The 18,387-nt window shown below is 39.1% G+C and overlaps 2 protein-coding genes across 2 annotated transcripts in view; one reads left to right on the forward strand and one right to left on the reverse strand.

The window, feature by feature from the left end:
- Window positions 1–18,387, reverse strand: part of LOC146635172 (neural cell adhesion molecule L1-like) — a 640,298-nt gene that overhangs the window by 363,005 nt on the left and 258,906 nt on the right. The window lies entirely within an intron of this gene.
- LOC146635195 (uncharacterized) lies at window positions 13,936–15,559 on the forward strand. Its single transcript, XM_085346299.1, has 3 exons — window positions 13,936–14,008; window positions 14,873–15,229; window positions 15,372–15,559. The coding sequence occupies exons 1-3, from the start codon at window positions 13,936–13,938 to the stop codon at window positions 15,557–15,559; spliced, it is 618 nt and encodes a 205-aa protein (XP_085202425.1).

Genomic DNA, 18,387 nt, shown 5'->3' on the forward strand with positions numbered 1-18,387 from the left:
GCCACTGTTAATCATTACAAGAAAACTGGCACAGATACAACAGTAGGACCAAAATATCCTTTTTATCAAGTGCTGGAAAACATGATGGACAAAGATGGTGATGAGTCCATCATTTGTCAGATAGCAGAGGACACAGGTATACTGTCAAAAGGATCAGTCAAGGACCTGAGAAAGAACCCGAGCCTCTTAAATGAAATGACTAAGAGTGCGACTGCTGACCAGCTGGGTGAGTTCTTTAAAATGATGGAAAGGAAATTTCCATCTTCCCAGTTTGCTCTCCACCTCATAAACAGCAATGGTGAAATAGACAAACTCAACAAGGAGCAGCTGAGTGAAAATGTGGAAAGCAGAAGAGTGTCACTGCTTTTACTTGATGGTGGCTTCTGTCAGTACATGTACTCTGATCACAATAGCGTGGTGAGAGCTGTAGAAGAGGAAGTAAAGAGATCAATTGATTTTACACCCTGTGAACTGAACCAAGCTAAAAGCAGCTGCTACGTCCCAGGCTTCTTTTCAGAGCTGGTCAAATCTAAACTAAAGGTCTGGATTGAAAATGCATTTGAAGCTCAAGTCATGACAGAGGACCATGAATATGTGATGGAGAAACATGGAATCGTGCCTGTGGACTACAGCTGCACAGGGGTTGTTGAAAACTACATGAAGTGGACAGATGGACTTCAACAGTTTATTGAAATGAAACACGAGTCAAAGATTAGTGACATGACAGCCATCACAAACTACATGTCTAATGTGGGCTTGCTTCAAAAGTACAAAAAACAGTTTGGAAGTCAGATCTACGGGATGTCTGCAACTCTTGGTCAAGAAAAAGAGACTGAGACTTTGCAAAAGATTTATGACGGTATCAAAACCTGTCAGATACCTTCATTCAAACGTAGAAAGCTGTTTGAGGTTGAAGGTGTTGTTGTAGAAGATGAAAAAGAATGGATTGAAAAAATCTGTGATGTTGTCATTGCACAAACCAGCCCTACATCATACAGGGATCCTAGAGCTGTGCTCATCATCTGTGAGACCATCAAACGAGCAAAGATGATCCATAGCAGTCTAGGAGACAGAGTCACAAATAAAACTCTTTATATAAACAACAACATGGACAACAGTGTGATCATTTCCAAGGAGTTTAAAGCAGGAGAAGTAATCATAGCAACAAACCTCGCTGGCCGTGGAACAGACCTTCAGGTTTCTGACACAGTAAAGGAAGCTGGAGGTTTGTTTGTTGTGCAGACCTTCCTGCCAAAGAATGCTCGTGTAGAGTTGCAGGCATTCGGTCGAACTGCCAGACAAGGATCTCCAGGATCTGCTCAGCTCATTGTCTGTTTGAGTCATCTGGCAGAATCTCTTCAATTGCTGCTTTCAATAAGGAAACTTTATTCTTTATTGAGAAGTCTAACAGATGTCAGGCCACTTAAACAATTTAGGTTTGTGATGCAATTAAGGTTGTATAAACAAGTCAACAGTAATAAAGCATCTGCAGAAATGTCTTCAGTGCTGAAGGATATTTTGTCTGGAGCATCACAGCAGGAAGTAAAGATAATTAAACAGGTCAGAGACAGCACAGTGGCTGATGAGCTATCAAGCTACTTGGAGTCTCAGATCCCAGACATGAAGAAGAAGGAAGAGCTCTTCAATGATTATCTGGATGTACTGGATGATCTGTATACAAGCAGCAACAACAAACCAGGAGCTTCAGATTTGTCTGCTCTGAATGAGTTTTGGGGTGTGTGGCTACTCACAAGCTTCAGTGCAAAAGATTCTACTGAAGAGTTGAAAAGTCGACTAAAAACAGACCTGGACACAGCGAGGCAGAAACTCAGACGGAGAGAATCACCATCATCAAACCTCTACCACTACATTAGCTTTGGTAACAACCTGCGTGAAAAGGGGAAGTTTGCAGAGAGCATCAACATGTACACTAAAGCCATTCAGAGGGATCACTGTTGGGGAGCTATTGCATATTACAACCGTGCTCTTACATCTTTGAAGCAGCAAGACAGGAGTCAGAGTCCAGACTGCATCAATCGAGCTCTAGAAGATTTGCAAAATGCACTCAAGTCTGTTCAGCTTCACTGTGACCAACTCGAAGTCACTCACAGGTTCTTAACACAGCACACCAAAAACAACAACAGTGCTTCACTCACAAGACTTGACAAACACTTCATGGCTAGATGCACAGTGTTGGAGTCATTCAAGATAAACATTACAGAGGCCATAAAGAAAGTGGACAGAGCCAGAGATACAGGTGGAAATGTAAAAGTGGAGGAGAGTCTAGTTTTCTTCATGGTTCCACTGGTGCATTTTTTGCCTTTTATGATCCATTTAAGGGAATCAGTGCCTGTTATCCGCTCTAGAGATCCTCTGATGTGCCACCAGCTAATCAGCCACCCCTCCTTTGATATTCTAAATGAACTTGAGTCTCTTAAATCTCTGGGCCTCAGTCATGTCTATACATTAGACACACTGTTTTCACTAGGAGGCTTTTTCTCAAAGATTACTAGAAAAATAATGAAGACAAGTTAGGAGGCAGGTGTTTAAGTAAACAAGAGCTGCTCTAAAGAATATTTGTTAGGTTTTGAAGAATGGGAGTAAGATAATGGCAGCAACCAGTTATACCCATCAGCCTCCTAGTAAATACAACTATGGCATAAGTTTTAAAATCTTATGTTGCCATCTCATGTTGTTAACTCTCATAATTTCACATCCATAGCTATACTGTTAAGTAAGTCACCGTTGGTCCAACTAGGTTTAGTTATGTTTCTTTGTACAATGTCACTGCAATTCTGACAATTAATCATTAAAATTAAGTGATGTACAATATGTGTCTGGGCTCATGAATAAAGTAAAGGCAATAACACAGTCAAACATTAACAAGTGAATGTACTCTGGTCTGATTGGTGGATGAGACCTGAAGAACCATCACACACCTGCTACTATGGTCAGACTTGCAGTTCTATAGAAGCTTTTGGTAGCATCAGTGACCTGAGCACTATCTGGGTGACTTTATTGGCAGGTTTGTGGTCATATTAAGTAAAACACTAAGTCCAGGATATGAGTTATGGTCATTCTAAGAGATGGAAATGAATCAGGGTGAAAAAGCGCAGCTGTTTGAGCACTTCTGAGTCAGTAGATGGCAGCACCAGACTGTGTTTCTATCAAAGCACGGTAAGAAGATTATGGTTGGTAATTCATCATCATATCAGATAATTTAGGAGAAACAATCCGCATTTTTCTGTCTTCTGATTTCTTAGATTATGCGTGAGAGCTTAGTGTATAAACACCTTACTGTATACTGAACCATATCTATTCCTTTTGAATGGATGAAGGGACGTGAAAGATTATGATGAAGTTTTTTACACAAAATCAGCTCGTTCCTGTTTATAGACAGAAAGGTGGAAAACAGAACAGAAGATTTTATCAAACTGTGGGAAAACTTGGCAAAATTCATCACTTAAAAACCCCCGAAACACAACTTGTGTGAGCATTTGTTTGGCAGAATTGACTTTAGTAGAAATAATTTTTGACTGAACCAAAAAGGAGTTCAAATTTAGAACTACTGACAGAACTGAGGAACCATGTGGATCCAAACTAATGACTCAAATAAGTTTAGAATAAAATCTGTGAAAACCCCGAGTTTGTCTACATTTGTCTGCATGAAACAGCAAATTAATGTTTGGGTAAAATATTCATTTTTAGTCATTAATTTTTTTTATAATTTTTTTGTTTCCACATATACCCTGAAACATCATGAAGTAGTGTATAAACCCATGATGTGAATCCTGTTGATGAGGAAGAGGCTGAGCTCATTATTGGAGCTTTAGTTTACCTGATCAAATCCATACAGAGTGTTTCTATTACAATTGGAATTGTATCTAATATGCAGACGACACTGAGATAAGAGATCCCACTTACAATTTAACTCAATAACTTTGTGAAAATAATGAGATGTTAAATGTCTCCAACTCATCTCTGACTGAATGAGGACAAATGTCAAACATGTCCTCATTTCATTATGACGACATCAACACAGCCTGAACCATGGAGGTAAAACCATCACCTGATGGAGGAACATCATTCGTTCAAACAGCGCCTGTAATAAATTATCTGAAGCTTTCCTGCGAAGTTTTAGGCCCCTGATTAATGTTCCTGCTGCTTCTATTCTGCGGCTGCGGGTTTATTTGTGTTTGTTGTTGTTACTGCTCAGCAGTCGGTTAGCCACATTTCACATTTGTCCCCAGCCCCCAGCGCTCTTTCTGAAACCCAAAGAACCTCACGAGAAGAACAAGAAGTGAGAACAAACTTTATTGTTCCTGCGAGAAAGCAGGCAACAACAGTCTTACACTTGGAAATAAAATATAACAGGAAACAGTAAAATATTAAAGACAGTGCATTATGCATTATTTATAAAATACATAGTATCATTTCTATATTATGGAAGAGATATTGCCAATATGGCCATCATAAGACAGTTAAGAGCAGGTTGAGGACAACATGCTTTTGAACATACAAAATAATGATTTTTAAAACGTTTGAGACCAGCAGCTGGTTCCAGTGGTTGGACTGGTGGGTTACTTCAGTAAGGAGTAAACATCTGGCTCTTGTACAAAGTCTGAAAACACAAAATACACACAGTTCAAACAACATATCAAAAGTATAAAACTAAGCCCGTCTGTTATATTTATATGAAGCAAATTGACAGAATTGTATCAAATCAATCATAGTGAAAATAACTTATCCAAAAAACATTTTCATTAAGGAAACATTTCTCAGTGGGTTCAAACTCATGTAATTCTGAAATTTGACTACACTAATGACTTAAATCCACAACCACTTTAGCTAAAAGTGTTTCAGCCAGGCTGTCGCAAATAAGGTTTTGATGTGAAAGAAACCCAGCAGGAAGTTGCTGGTGCAGTAGTTTATGTCAAAGGAGAGAGTGTCAGCAGAGCGGTTCGCTGAGCTGCACTCATACACTAAAAGCAAAAGGGTTGTTTCCAAAAGGTAACATGTTCGCGTCTCTTATTTTCTTTGTGGAGTCAAAATCAAAAGATATTAAAGTAAAGAATCTGAAAAGACTGAGCTGCTCAAAATGTTCTTCAGCAGCTGATCAAAAAGAAGCAGCAACAAACAGGAAGGCAGTGGCCTCCCTCATGGCAGTCACAGTTCTTCACACCACTTCCTGTGCTCACACTGAAGGTTAACGTAGGACTCATAAGTCCTTATCATAACCAATGTGATGAATTGGTTATGTCATGCGGCAAGTGTGACACCACAGCTCAACGTCTGCTAGACACACCGCAGTCATCTCCTGAACAACACTGCCATTAGGAAAAAATAAATAAAATAAAATAAAAATGTACATAGGAGTTAAAGAAGTCAAATGAAATCGTGAAGACTTTTTCAAATTTTTCTCCAGAATGTCTCATCTTTTCCGTCTTGTCCTCAGTACAATCTCTCCACTGATATGATTGGAAACACTGATATAATACTGTACTCGTGTCTTCAACCCAGGTGCACCACGCTGTCAAATGCAACAAGCTAAAAAAAAGATTCGAGAGGTCACAGAGAAGCCGACACAACATCAAAGCTCGTGGTGCACCAACAGCTGTGACATCACTTCTCGTCTGTGTGTCTGTTTTAGACGGTGATAATGGCGAGCATGAACAGGATCAGATATCTGTGGGAACCATCATAACTTTCATCTTAATAATTCTGTTGATTTCCGTTGACCTTTACCGATGATGGAGGAGGCCAAAAATTGTTATTGATACTTTTAGTCTAGTAACAGATGTAAGTACAATTTTCACTGCTGGTGAAATCTATTGACTTTTAGTGTGTCTATTTGAACGAGAGGGCTTTGCTTCTTCATGCTTTCCTGGCTCATGCTGCTTACACACTTTATATTTTACAAAGAGAAAACTTTTCAGGAAGTAGCCTTGTTTTCTTTGTACTGAACAAAGAGCATGTTTACCTCCAGATCTGTTTGATCGCATTTCTGTTTGTTCATAATTGATGTCTTCAGTTCTCACTGCTGTGTAGACTACAGCTGAATCACTCCCTGCACAACAAAACACACACAGGTCATCAGTGCAAGCAGTAAAGCTTATAAAAATATTGTCAGTATGCAGGGTGCATGTTAAAGAAAGAGTTATGATTTCCTATATAAAAATAGTTCTTAGAGACCGTTGGGGGTTTCAGAACCTCTGTGGCTGGATTTCCTGTTTCACTCAAAACACCCCAGTGACATTTCGACTTTTGGCATTAAGTCCAGTTGAAATCCCACAAAGACACCCACACTTTGTCACACCATGTACACAATATCATCAACGGTGTGATGAGAACTCACCTTTTGTAGTACACTACTGGTTTGGTATGTTTTAAACTTTAATGCTCTCAAATGCAGCAGTTACTTCCTTCTCTTGTTGTTTCACCTGAACATATTTTAGGGGATACTTTGCGATACAGAATTGGAATTTCACAGATTTTCACGTAGAGCTTTACTGGCATGTTGTGTAATTAATAAAGAGCCATTAAGTTTTGTATAAATATTGATCATCCAGTGGTTGCTGATTTAAGGTAAAGTAGTCCAGCTGAGAAGTAATACATGCAGAAGCTAGTTTTTCAAGGTCACTCTGAGACAGTCCATTTAGATAGATAGCATATTTCTAAGATTTTCAGGGCCAAGTACAATAACATCAGTTTTATCTGAATTTAGAAGCAGAGAGTTCATCCAGGTTTTTATGTCTTTATTCCTGCAGTTTAACTAATTGGTTTGTGTTACCTGGCTTCATGGATAAATTTTCAGGTTGTTTTTTGTCTGTTTGGGAGCTGACACACATCTGGTCCCAACTCTGGATAGTCATATTTTGGGAGGTTTAATAAATTTGTCCAAATTTCTAGAAATGAGAGCTGCTCAGCAGTTTTAAATTTCCCTCAAAGTCACCTGCTCGGGCTCCTGGAAGACAATTGACTATGGTTGCCGGTGTCTCTAGCTTCACATATCTCAGAACAGAATTGCCAATTACCAGAGTTTGACCCTCAGTGGGTGTGGCCGAGTGGGGGAAAACGGGTACTACGTAACTAAACATCTGACACAATGAGCAGGAAAGTGCAGGAGGGACAGGTGAAGAGGCCATGCTGCTAGCGAGTCAGCTAATAGCTAAGCTAAGCTATTAAACCCTAAAGACACATTGAGTGAAAACTTTAAATATAAATTAGCGAGTTAATAAACAGACCGTGTGCTTTGGATGAAATATGTGAAGATTATACAATGCAATAAGAAGTTATCTATATTGTTTTATTAAATTGTTGTGTGTTATAACAGGAAGTGACACTCTACCGCAGAGATAACGCACATAACAACAGACACCATTTAAACTAGTTTACCTTCCTGTTAGTGTTGAATTCAACTGTGAGCTGCAGATGAGTCATTTAATCTCTTTATCTCCATTAACAGCTTTATCAAAACACATCAGTGTGAACACTGCTAAGCAGCTTTGCAGGTTTCTGGAGCTCCAACTATACTGCAACGCGTGAGCAAAGTGCAAACAAGACCGACCACAGATAATCGAACAGCATCCTAGTATTTACAACACATATAAACCCAATGAACTACATAAAAACTTGAGAGATATGAAAAAAGACCCAAAGTCTTTTGGACAAACGGCCTCACATTTGACTCTAGAATATGTTGGAACAAAGAGGACTACACTGCCATGTCTAAAGCTGGTATGAGGTGTTGATGTGCACATTCTGCCCAATAATCTCCAATGCGTCCCTGTCCTATGTAAAAAAAAAAGACATTGTTCCTGAAGTCTGTGCTATGCTCAGACGCAACTTAGCAAACTGCCCAAATGTCTGCCTCAGAAGGTTCTAGTTTGTTTTGCATAGGATTGCATAGAGCCCTGTAAAAACTCTCTTTATCACGTGACAGTCATGTGAAACACTGAGACCCTCAACAGTTTTATTTCTTCTATTGGTACTGCTGCGAAAAACAAAAACAGAACTGATACAGAAGGTTATATGTGAACTGACGGACTGTGGTTACTCTGTTCACATGTTAACTACAGGGAAATGTGTTATCTGGTCAAAAGGTCAGTATATCACACAAACTATAAAATGATTAACTACATAAAACTAAAACTCAGAATTTGGATATAGGTGACAAGAACTATGAGGAGATTTAATTTACTGTTTGTACAAACTGTTCATCTACATGTTTCCTCTTTTCTTAACAGCCCTGCAGTAAAACCTGAGCAGAGACATCAAACCACAGGCTGTTAACCTCTGTTAACACATTAGACACAGTATGACCCTGGTTTTATTGTTTTAATCTAATATGCTAATTTTATTATTTTAAATGTCATTCCAATTATCATTTAATTTTTTAATTTTATCTGTATTTTTCTTTTTGTTACCTGCATGTCAGGTGTACAGCTCTTTGTTTTCAGCTGGGAGTTGTTCTGAAAGTTCTATATAAATAAATTGCTTGCTTGCCTACTAACAAACCAACTTTGAGCTAATAAAGACACAGACCAGCAATAAGAGAACAAAATTCACCAATCGTCATCTACAAACACAGAACAACTATAGTCTGATCATTTTTAGAATTGAACTGATTTAAGTGAATAGTTTAAGGTGCATGTTAATGTAAGGTGCAAAGCATAAAAGCTCAAAGCCTTTTTCTGCATTACTTTCCCAGAAGGTACCAATAACGGTCCAGCTGTTAACAGCAATAGCTGTTAAATTTGCAAAACCTTCTCTTCTAAATATAGTTACTTCTGTACTTCTGGCTCCAAACAAACGAGACAACAAAGGCTAAAACAATAACAATGACACTTGAAAATGCCTTCAGATGTATATGGAAGAGAATGTTGTGCGACATTACACATTTTTTAACACAATCTATAGTCTCAGCCCAGCTGAAGATTTAACCATTATGGATATAAGCAAGGCTTAGATGAAAATACTAGAAAGCAAATTCTGAAAATGTTGTTTGTGAAATTGAAGAACACAAACACAAAGTACATAAAAAGCTACCTGTGCTGAGTTTAACTGACTGTTGTTGGTGATGTAATTCTTTGAGATCACTGTATGTGAGGCCATCTTCAGCTTTTTCCAGATCAACTGAAACAAACCAACACGAACACCAAATTAATTTAGCACAGTGATCTTAACGAATACTTGTTAGTAGATAACATGTAACAAATAGTTTACATAACTCTCTACGTCATATTTCTGAGTCTCACCTGCAGACTTCCTACAAACACGTTGTCTCACCAATAGAACCACTAACACCAGCAGAACCACAACACACACTGATCCAACAGGCAACAACACAGGGAGAAGCAATGAATCAGGAGGAGAGGTAATAATGGAGACTGGTGTCGGTGTGGATGTAGGTGGAGGTGTGGTGGTGTGTTTGTCTGAGATAAAGCAAACACAGTCATTAAGTTGTCGTCACATTGTGAATGTTGAAAGCTGCAGAAACACAGACAGGTGAGTGTGTCACCTGTGACAGTGATCCAGCTGGATGGAGACTCTCCATGACCGCTGATGTCACACTTGTAGAGGCCTTCATCAGACCTGGAAACATGCTGGATGGTCATGTGACCTGTAGGCTGCTTCCTGATGAGGGAGCCATCTTTATAGAAAGCAGCTGGGAGGTTGGAGGGAGTGGTCTTTGTTTTACAGAGCAGAGTGACGTCATCTCCCTCCATCACAGGGAGGACAGGACTCTGCAGGATCACTGATCCACCTCAACACAGAGACAAACTACAGCATTTCATCCATTTACACACAGGTTCATCAACACTAACTCCACACACTCAGCTTACCAGTGACTGTCAGGTTAACCATGTTACTGATGGGGCCCTCTCTGGACTCACACCAGTAAACTCCACTGTCTGATTCATATAGTTTGCTGATTTCACAGGAAGAACCAGCTGCTTTTCCCCACCCATCTCTTCCACACTGACTCATCTGTTGTTTGCTTATGTTTCTCCTCAGAGTCCATCCAGCAGAGCTGTCGTCCTCCTCACAGCTCAGATACACAAAGTTTCTTTTAAAGAACTGAGAGCTGCTGGGACTCACAGTCAGACGAGCTGTGAGGGTTAAAATGAAATAATGTTGAGACTTTTGTTATTGTAAAAAAAAAACAACCTGATATATCATTTCATAAAACAGCTAAATCTAAATACATGAAACTTTGTGTGGCTGTAACTAAATCTCAACAGATTAAGAGCAGGTTATTTGATTCTGTGGTGTACTGTATCTAACCAGTTGCTGAGTTCCTGAGAAGAGAAAAACATTTCTTTTGTGTTGATAACACAACTTCATTCTGAGCATTTAACAGATGTAAGCAGACACAGAAGAAGGTTACTGACCTTGGTGTGTTGTAGAGCTCAGCAGTGAGATCACAGCTGGAAAGAGATGGTTATAAGTTTAACACAATAACCCTGAAGAAAAACATGACAAACTCGGGTCGTACTGTATGCCTCACTGCTGATTTTGTCTCTACTGCTGTGCAAAATAGAGAACAGTGGATGCTGTAGTTCATCTCCATACCATTAGAGCTTCTGTGGTAGGTAATGTTAAATATTAGATTAGCAACTTTGGATTTGATTTCTGGGTTTATTTCAAAATAAAACAACGACTCATGCAGGTGTATGTGTTACTGACACGAACAGGCTGTCCTGCTCTCAAGCATTGTTTTAGAAGAAAGATAAAAATGACAGTGGTGTTACTTAGACGGTGATGGTATTTATGCTTTATTAATAAATTTATTGGAAAGCAAAACATATGATCATTTTTACTTTTTGTTGTGATTTTGGATGTTACCAATGTAAACATTGCAAACTATTCACGACTCAGTGCCTAATTACTATCAGTTATACAAAGTTTCCAGGTAATATCGCTGTTAACTCATTTTTTAATTTCCCTTCCCTTTTTTCTGTGGAAATGTCTGTCATCTGTTATCACTTAGCAACAAAGAAGACTTTAAACAATCAAGAAAAATAAACATTGTTAAAAGTGAGAGATTTTACTCACAGAGCAGGCAGCGCAAACACGTTTCCTCCATTGTCCTTCGCACTAACTTCAAGTTTTTTTTCTTTTATTGATTTTTGTCAGTTGCACCAATTTAAGCCCTCCCTCTTCCTCCCCAGCAAACCTGGTGGAAACCTTGGCGTCATTTCCCCTGTTAAAACCGATAAAAAGAAAGAAAAAAAAAAAGAACAGAAAAATGTACATGTACAGTTAAATGTTAACCGGATTTGTTCATAGAAACGAGGTCAAGCCACACTGTGTCCTCCTAACATCAGAAAGTTGCTTTTGCTGTCTCAGCTTTTCTTCTTGTCAATTTGTTTTCTTGTGTGTGGGTGGTTTGCAGTATGGATTTTAAATTGGAGCACTTTACTTAAGGTCAGACTAAGAAGAAGTTTAACAGGACAATAGAAGACGATGTGATACTTATGAATTTATGTAATATTTAATAATATGTGAAGAAAAAATAAATATTTGGACCGTTTCCCAGCTACCATTTGTCCCGTTGCTGTAAACATACGTTTAAATAAGATCAGGATACAAGCAGACAGAAATATTGTGCAGTCCCAGAATACTGCACTTTAAAAACTAGAGCATGTAACGTTTACGAGTTTGTAAATGCGCACAATAAGCACTTCATTCTAACGCCATCACCAGTAGATGGAGACATTTGCTTGGCTGTGGTTTATAAAGAGTGTGGCTGTAACTGCTGAGGTCATGATCTCAGGGTTTTTGTGCTTTTTCTATTATTAGGATTTTAAGAAATTGTGATTATTTACAGCTTTGCTGTTAGATCTTTTTATAGTTTAGTATATTTTCTTTTTATACTTCTTGTTAAAGTTCCCTCATCTTACTGTGTGCCCTTAATGATGATTACTATCACATTAAATATGGACAAAGGTTGCATCTGGTCACAAAGTAACATCCACACCTCTTGTGTTGACGTGTAGTTGCACATCCTCATCATCGTAATTGCTTTCTGATGTGCTGACATGTGGCACCCTGAATATTTTAAGTGTGTAATAAAACCTGGCCACCTTCTTTTGCTTTTGTTTTTACAATAGTTTCCATCAGGGGTGGGCAACTCCAGGCCTCGAGTGCCGGTGTCCTGCAGGTTTTAGATGTCCTTGATCCAACACAGCTGATTTAAATGGCTAAATTAACTCTTCAACATGTCTTGAAGTTCTCCAGAGGCCTGGTAATGAACTTATCATGTGATTCAGGTGTGTTGACCCAGAGTGAGATCTAAAACCTGCAGGATACCGGCACTCGAGGCCTGGAGTTGCTTACCCCTGGTTTACATCATTGAACAGAGCGAAATTTGCTCCCATCTGATGTGGTGTTAGGGTGATATTAAGTTTCGCCAGTAGGTGCCAGTGGCGGCTCAGACAAATGAGTGACTGGCAAAGTAATCCCTTACAAAAGTAATGCAGGCCAGTCATTGTAATGGAAGCCGTCAGTGACACAGAGCTGCTGTTTTGCCGTGTTTCAGAAAAATAAACCTCAACATGCACTTGGATGAGCCTTGGCTTCCTTCAGCTGTGTCTGCAGTGTGTTCAGCTGTAGCTCATTATACAAAACAAACCTGAATCAGGCTCGTTCCAGCACAACAGGTCAACCAGGAAGCTTTGTTTAAATGTTATAACGACAAAGCTGCCACATGGAAGAAATTCAAGAAGATCAAGTTGTATTGCCTAAGTTAAAATTAATGTGAGGTGAAACACATTTAGCTTGTATTTGAGACCACAGGCCTTGGTTTACAATAGAGACAGACAAGGCTGTAGGTCCACTTTATTCTGATACTGGTTGAGGGTTCTGAGAGGGAAACATACACATGGGGAATATGTAATGCCGGCAAATCACAACCTCAAAGCCATCTTCACTGAGACTGTCACTATTTTCCCTGATTCCCTTCTTAGCTCACCTGCTCGGTCTGACCACAGTGACCTTTTCTCACACCTGTGCTGTGTTTTCAAGGATGTTTTCCACAAATGAAGCCACTTCTATGTCACTGAAAACACCTCATTAAATAAAATTAGTCAATTATGAAGTAAGTCGTGCACACTTGTTAAGCTACTCATCTTTTTGATTTCCATCCACTATCACAATCCTCATATAAGAAGTACAAGTACAAGCCCTGCTCTCCATACTTCTTCTCCCTTCATAACAGCGAATTAGCCCTAAAAATCAGCTTATTGGATAAAATAGTATCTGCTGTTTCCTGAGACTGCATAATAAAGGGAGTGTTTGTACTGAATTAATTAAAAAACCTTCCACATAAAACAACTCTATTAACTCATTCACTGCCATTGACATCTATAGCCGTCAATTGCAGTGCATGAGTCAATGGGTTTAACTCATTCACTGCCAATGGCTGGCAGTGAATGAGTTAACAGCCTTTTTAACTTTATTTGGTCTACAGATACAAGAGCTCTGTATTTTTGTATTTCCTTGAAATCTTCCAAAGAAAAAACTCAGGTCACTTTATCTTAGTTTTGGTTGTGAAATGAAGCCTTTAATAAAAAATAAGGATTTTTTTTTTTAAAGGAGGAGAGTGTAACCAGATGTGTGTGCAAATGTTTTCTAATCAGTCTTTTTTTCTTTTGCTAGATATGTTGATGCCAGGTCTCTCCTGAAAATGAGATTTTTAATCTCAATGAGATTTTTTACCTGGATAAATAAAAGACAAATAAAAATAAAAAGTGTTCTTTAGTTGAGAGATGAGAAAGTGATCTGTATTCAAAGAGATTATTTTTCATCTTTAATGTTTGCTCAGAATTATAACCTCCCTTTCCTGTTAAACGTGTTGAGTGAGGAAGAGTTCCTCCCCTCCTGTTGACCTGAAGCCAGAACCGTTGAGCTTCAAATCAACAACTTGAGAGCATGGAGCGAGGACGGCTGCTGTCGCACTGCTGGGCTTTGTTGTTTCTCCACTCCTCCCTGACTGCTGCTGCAGGTGAGTGTTTCTGAGTGTGCAGAGGCAAGAAGTGAGCTTCAAATACGTTTTTACTTAAGTAGAATTTTCATGTAGCTGTACCAACAGAGCTTATTGCATGCAAAGAGAGTAAAGAGGCTAAAGCATTACATTTATGTATCATTTATATAGTTGTACTCAGAGGTTAAGTATCTGTACTTTTACATAGTAAATCATTTCTGCACTGTTGCTATCTGTGTGTGTGTGTCATTTCAGTTGTTGTCAGTAATTGACTGATTAATGTGTATGTCACTTAAGCTTGAAGCTGCAGCTTATTTCATTCACTGAGTTAAGACTTTCCAGAATAATATGAAATCATTCATTGGTAGAGTGACTAATAATTATATTTTTAAGTGACACATATTTGTTTGTTTCATGAATATAAAATCTTGAAGCAAATGTATCACCTTAACAAACACAAAAACACCGACACACACACACACACACACACACACACACACACACACACACACACACACACACACACGCACATACACACGCACACGCACACACACACACACGCACACATTTACTATAAAGGAACATAGCTTCATTACTGAAAGAGGATACAGGAAGAGGATCTGTGTGTTTTCTCAACAGAGACCTTTAGCAGGAACAGGTTATTCAAGGTGCCTGTGACTACGTGTTTGTCTTCGGAGCTCCCCAAGGGATTTCCCAAATGGGTTTTTCCTTTTTTAACTCTAACAATTAGGGAGATCCTAACTATGTGACCTCATAGATTGTTGTATCCATACCTGTATCACATATTACATGTGGTGATCTCTAATTGCAGGATAACAGAATTTGTCTGCTTAATACACACCAGTTGTCTCTTTTGTCCTGTAGACCTCGTAAACATCACAGCTGAATCTGGACAGAACGTCACTTTGTCATGCAGAGCCAACAACAACAACCTCGTCACATTTCTTGAGTGGAGCAAACATGGTCTTAGGAAAGGATATTTACTTTTGTACCGGGATGAGCGGTTTGATCTAGAGAACCAGCATCCATCGTTTAAGAACCGAGTGGAGCTACAGGACAGACAGATGAAGGATGGAGACGTGGCGTTGATACTGAAGGATGTGACGCTTGATGACCGTGGAAGTTACGAGTGTCGTGTTGAGACAAAAATGAACCGCAAAAAGAGAGCGAATCAGGATGACGACCCCATCATCATCATCAGCCTGAATGTTGTTCCTCCAGGTGAGTGAGCAGAGTTGAGTGTGTGTGTGATCAGAGGTGAAGCTGCTTCCTGGTTGTTGATGTTTGTTTCTAAATATGTTGTTGATCAGACTTTGTAGAAAGCAGCTGGTGTGAATGTCTGACACCTGTTTATAACCTACAGGGCAGCCGGGAGGTGACGAGGAGGATGGAGGGAAGAAGGGGCAAAGAAGTCGTAACAGTATTCTCATTGTGGCAGTTCCCACTGTTCTTGTCTTTGGAGTTCTTGCTGTACTGATCTACACAAAACGCAAAAGACAAATTCAGGGTCCAGATGACTACCAGCCTCCTTCTGAAGTGATGACTATTTGAAATGTCTCAGATTCTACAGCTTCTACAGTGTCCTGATGATGCTTCAAATCCTCTCATCAACTGTGTGTAGAAAAGCAGCCCGACTCAGTAAACATGTTCAATGGACTGTACAGTCCATTGAACATGTCCCATGGTACATATTGCAACTCCCTTATTCACCAAGGGTCGCTAAAAATGTCATTTCTACACCAGCTTCTCTTCCTGACACCACCCATAAGGGACCTTTGTTTGGGCTCGCCCTTTTGGGCCATGGAGACCCTGAAGGGGAATTCTGCGGACACATGTGAGCACATATGTTTGCTTTGAAATGAGATGCATCTGATACAGGGATAGTGGGAGGTCTTTGTGCTCACAGTGGGGTTTATGGTTTGAAGAGAGGTGTAAGCAATGGAAACAGCTGCTGTGCAGACACCGTCACAAAGTGCTAACTGACACGTTTATCTCTTACTGACTGACATGAAAGTCCAGAGCAAACCCTAGTGTGGGAGTCAAATGTCCACCTGAAATTATTTTGTTAAACGACAAATAACAATACGGCCGCATAATAGTGTTTGTTCTGAGCCATGTACACATGTCAACAATGCAACTGTGTCCTGCCCATTAAACACTCTGTTTATAGTTACAGTGAAAACATTGGTTGCTAGGGTGAGGTGGATAATCTGCTGTTGTTCCTGTTACTCTACCTCTGTCACATGAGGTAAAAACTCAAGACAGATAAACAGATTTTCTCAGTAAGATTTCCTGCTGAGAAAAACTACAGCAATATGACTTATTTGAAGTCTTTAAACGCAAACTAAATGAGCTTCAGTGTTTCCTCCCTCATGAATTAAAAGTGATCACGTTGTCGCTTAATTCATAGTGACCAAATAGTCAGCATGGCTGAGGAGCTCATTATGTAAATTAATATTACATGTGTACATGTGGGGCGATCGTGGCTCAAGAGTTGGGAGTTCGCCTTGTAATCGGAAGGTTGCCGGTTCGAGCCCCGGCTTGGACAGTCTTGGTCGTTGTGTCCTTGGGCAAGACACTTCACCCGTTGCCTACTGGTGGTGGTCAGAGGGCCCGGTGGCGCCAGTGTCCGGCAGCCTCGCCTCTGTCAGTGCGCCCCAGGGTGGCTGTGGCTACAATGTAGCTGCCATCACCAGTGTGTGAAAGTAAAGTAAACTAGTAAAGCGCTGGTAAACTAGTAAAGCGCTAGTAAACTAGTAAAGCGCTATATAAATGCAGGCCATTTACCATGTGTACTGTATCTTACAGCAGAACTGGATAATATGCTCGTATGTTTTAAACTTGAAACTGTTTGCAAAGCTCACAGGTGAACTCTCACTGCAGTGTAGCTCCATCTGTCTTCAGTTTGGCTGGTCTAATATTTCTGTTATCATTAGTTTAACTGGCATCAGATATGCTGAAGGCTTTTAAACAGGAAGGAGTAAAGTTGATCACGAGGAAGAGAAAAAAAATTGTACTTATTCTTTTTTTTAAAACATTGTGATGAATTTTATTTGTTTGAAATACCCTGGAAGAACTACATCCACCATCACAATCTTAATCAACACAGAGTCAGAAGAGTGTGTTTTGTTTTGTTTTAAATCAGACATGTTAAACTCATATATTACTGATCTGAGAGATGACAAAAAACTTGCACAATTTAATAAAAAAAAATTAAACATTGCAAATCCATCCACTCAAAAAAATATGTTCCATCTCTACATACATGTTGTGTTGTGATTGTCCTGTGGTGCTCTGGAAGAGAACCAAATACATATTTAAATGAGGTAAACTGGGGAAAAAATAGTCCATGAGTCCATGGGATTTAAGAAAAGAGACGTGATGTTAGTTCTAGACCTCAAACATGTCCGTTTATAAAAATGTGTTCATTTCTATCTAGAGTGTAAAAAATGTGGAGATAAATATAAATCTGAAACTAAACAGAAATCCTGTGTCCTGTGTGAAACATCAAAATGTACTATTTATATGAATTAAAAAAGAAAACCATATTTTCCATGTACATGAGCATAATTAAAATTAACAGCTGCAGATGATCTCAGAAATGCATCCTGAATGAAAATAAGAAAATAAAGTAGGAAGAGCTTCGTGAAGAACTTCCTGTACTCTGCAGCTTTAAGAATGCAGTGAACCATTCAGGTTTGGATGTTTCTCTGTAATGTAAACAAGCAGGAAGTTCTTATTACTCATAATTCCTTTTTAATCGTATGATCTGTGATTGCAGTTCAACCACAGAACCCTGCCCTGTTTCTTTTTTTTTTCCTTTTTGTTTTTGCTTCTTGATAACAAAAGGAGAAAAAACTTGCCTATGTAGAATTTTTAAACCATTTAAAATCACAATTCATAGTTTTATATGTGAATTATATAATGTTAAATTACTATTAAACAAATGACTGACTAAGTATTTTAGACTTCAGCCATATTCCATTTAAATCAGGTATCATACAAAAATAAAAATAGAGTCATGACAATAAAAGAATATGACTTTAAGGACTTAACAACATTACTTCAGATATAGTGCACCAACATCTCTGATACATTAGTGCTAAGGGAACACTGAATGACCTGCTGGTTTTCTTTTTTTTATGAAGAAGCAGAACATTTGCACAAAATCACCAACACACCACATGAATCCTGCCAATTATTCACTTCCTTATAACCCACTGAATCAGGTACTGAAGCAGTGATGCACTGAATGAAGCTTCGGACCTCTGTGATCACGTTGCCCTGTTTAAACAAACCAGGGCTTCTGAAGCAATGCACTGATTTTTTAGACGCATGCGCTGGAGATTCAGCTTCAAACAGACAATCATTAGCTATTA

The sequence above is a fragment of the Diplotaxodon limnothrissa genome, linkage group LG3 (genome assembly GCF_057381915.1).
Source record: "Diplotaxodon limnothrissa isolate DT_005_m linkage group LG3, D_limnothrissa_male_GT1.1, whole genome shotgun sequence".
NCBI classification, from domain to species: Eukaryota; Metazoa; Chordata; class Actinopteri; order Cichliformes; family Cichlidae; genus Diplotaxodon; species Diplotaxodon limnothrissa.

Excerpts from the sequence above, each read along its gene's own strand:
- LOC146635195 (XM_085346299.1), top strand. The coding sequence starts at position 13,936 with ATGGAGCGAGGACGGCTGCTGTCGCACTGCTGGGCTTTGTTGTTTCTC. Across the intron at positions 14,009-14,872 it reads CTCCCTGACTGCTGCTGCAG|ACCTCGTAAACATCACAGCT; the intron begins GTGAGTGTTTCT and ends TTTGTCCTGTAG. Across the intron at positions 15,230-15,371 it reads CCTGAATGTTGTTCCTCCAG|GGCAGCCGGGAGGTGACGAG; the intron begins GTGAGTGAGCAG and ends TATAACCTACAG.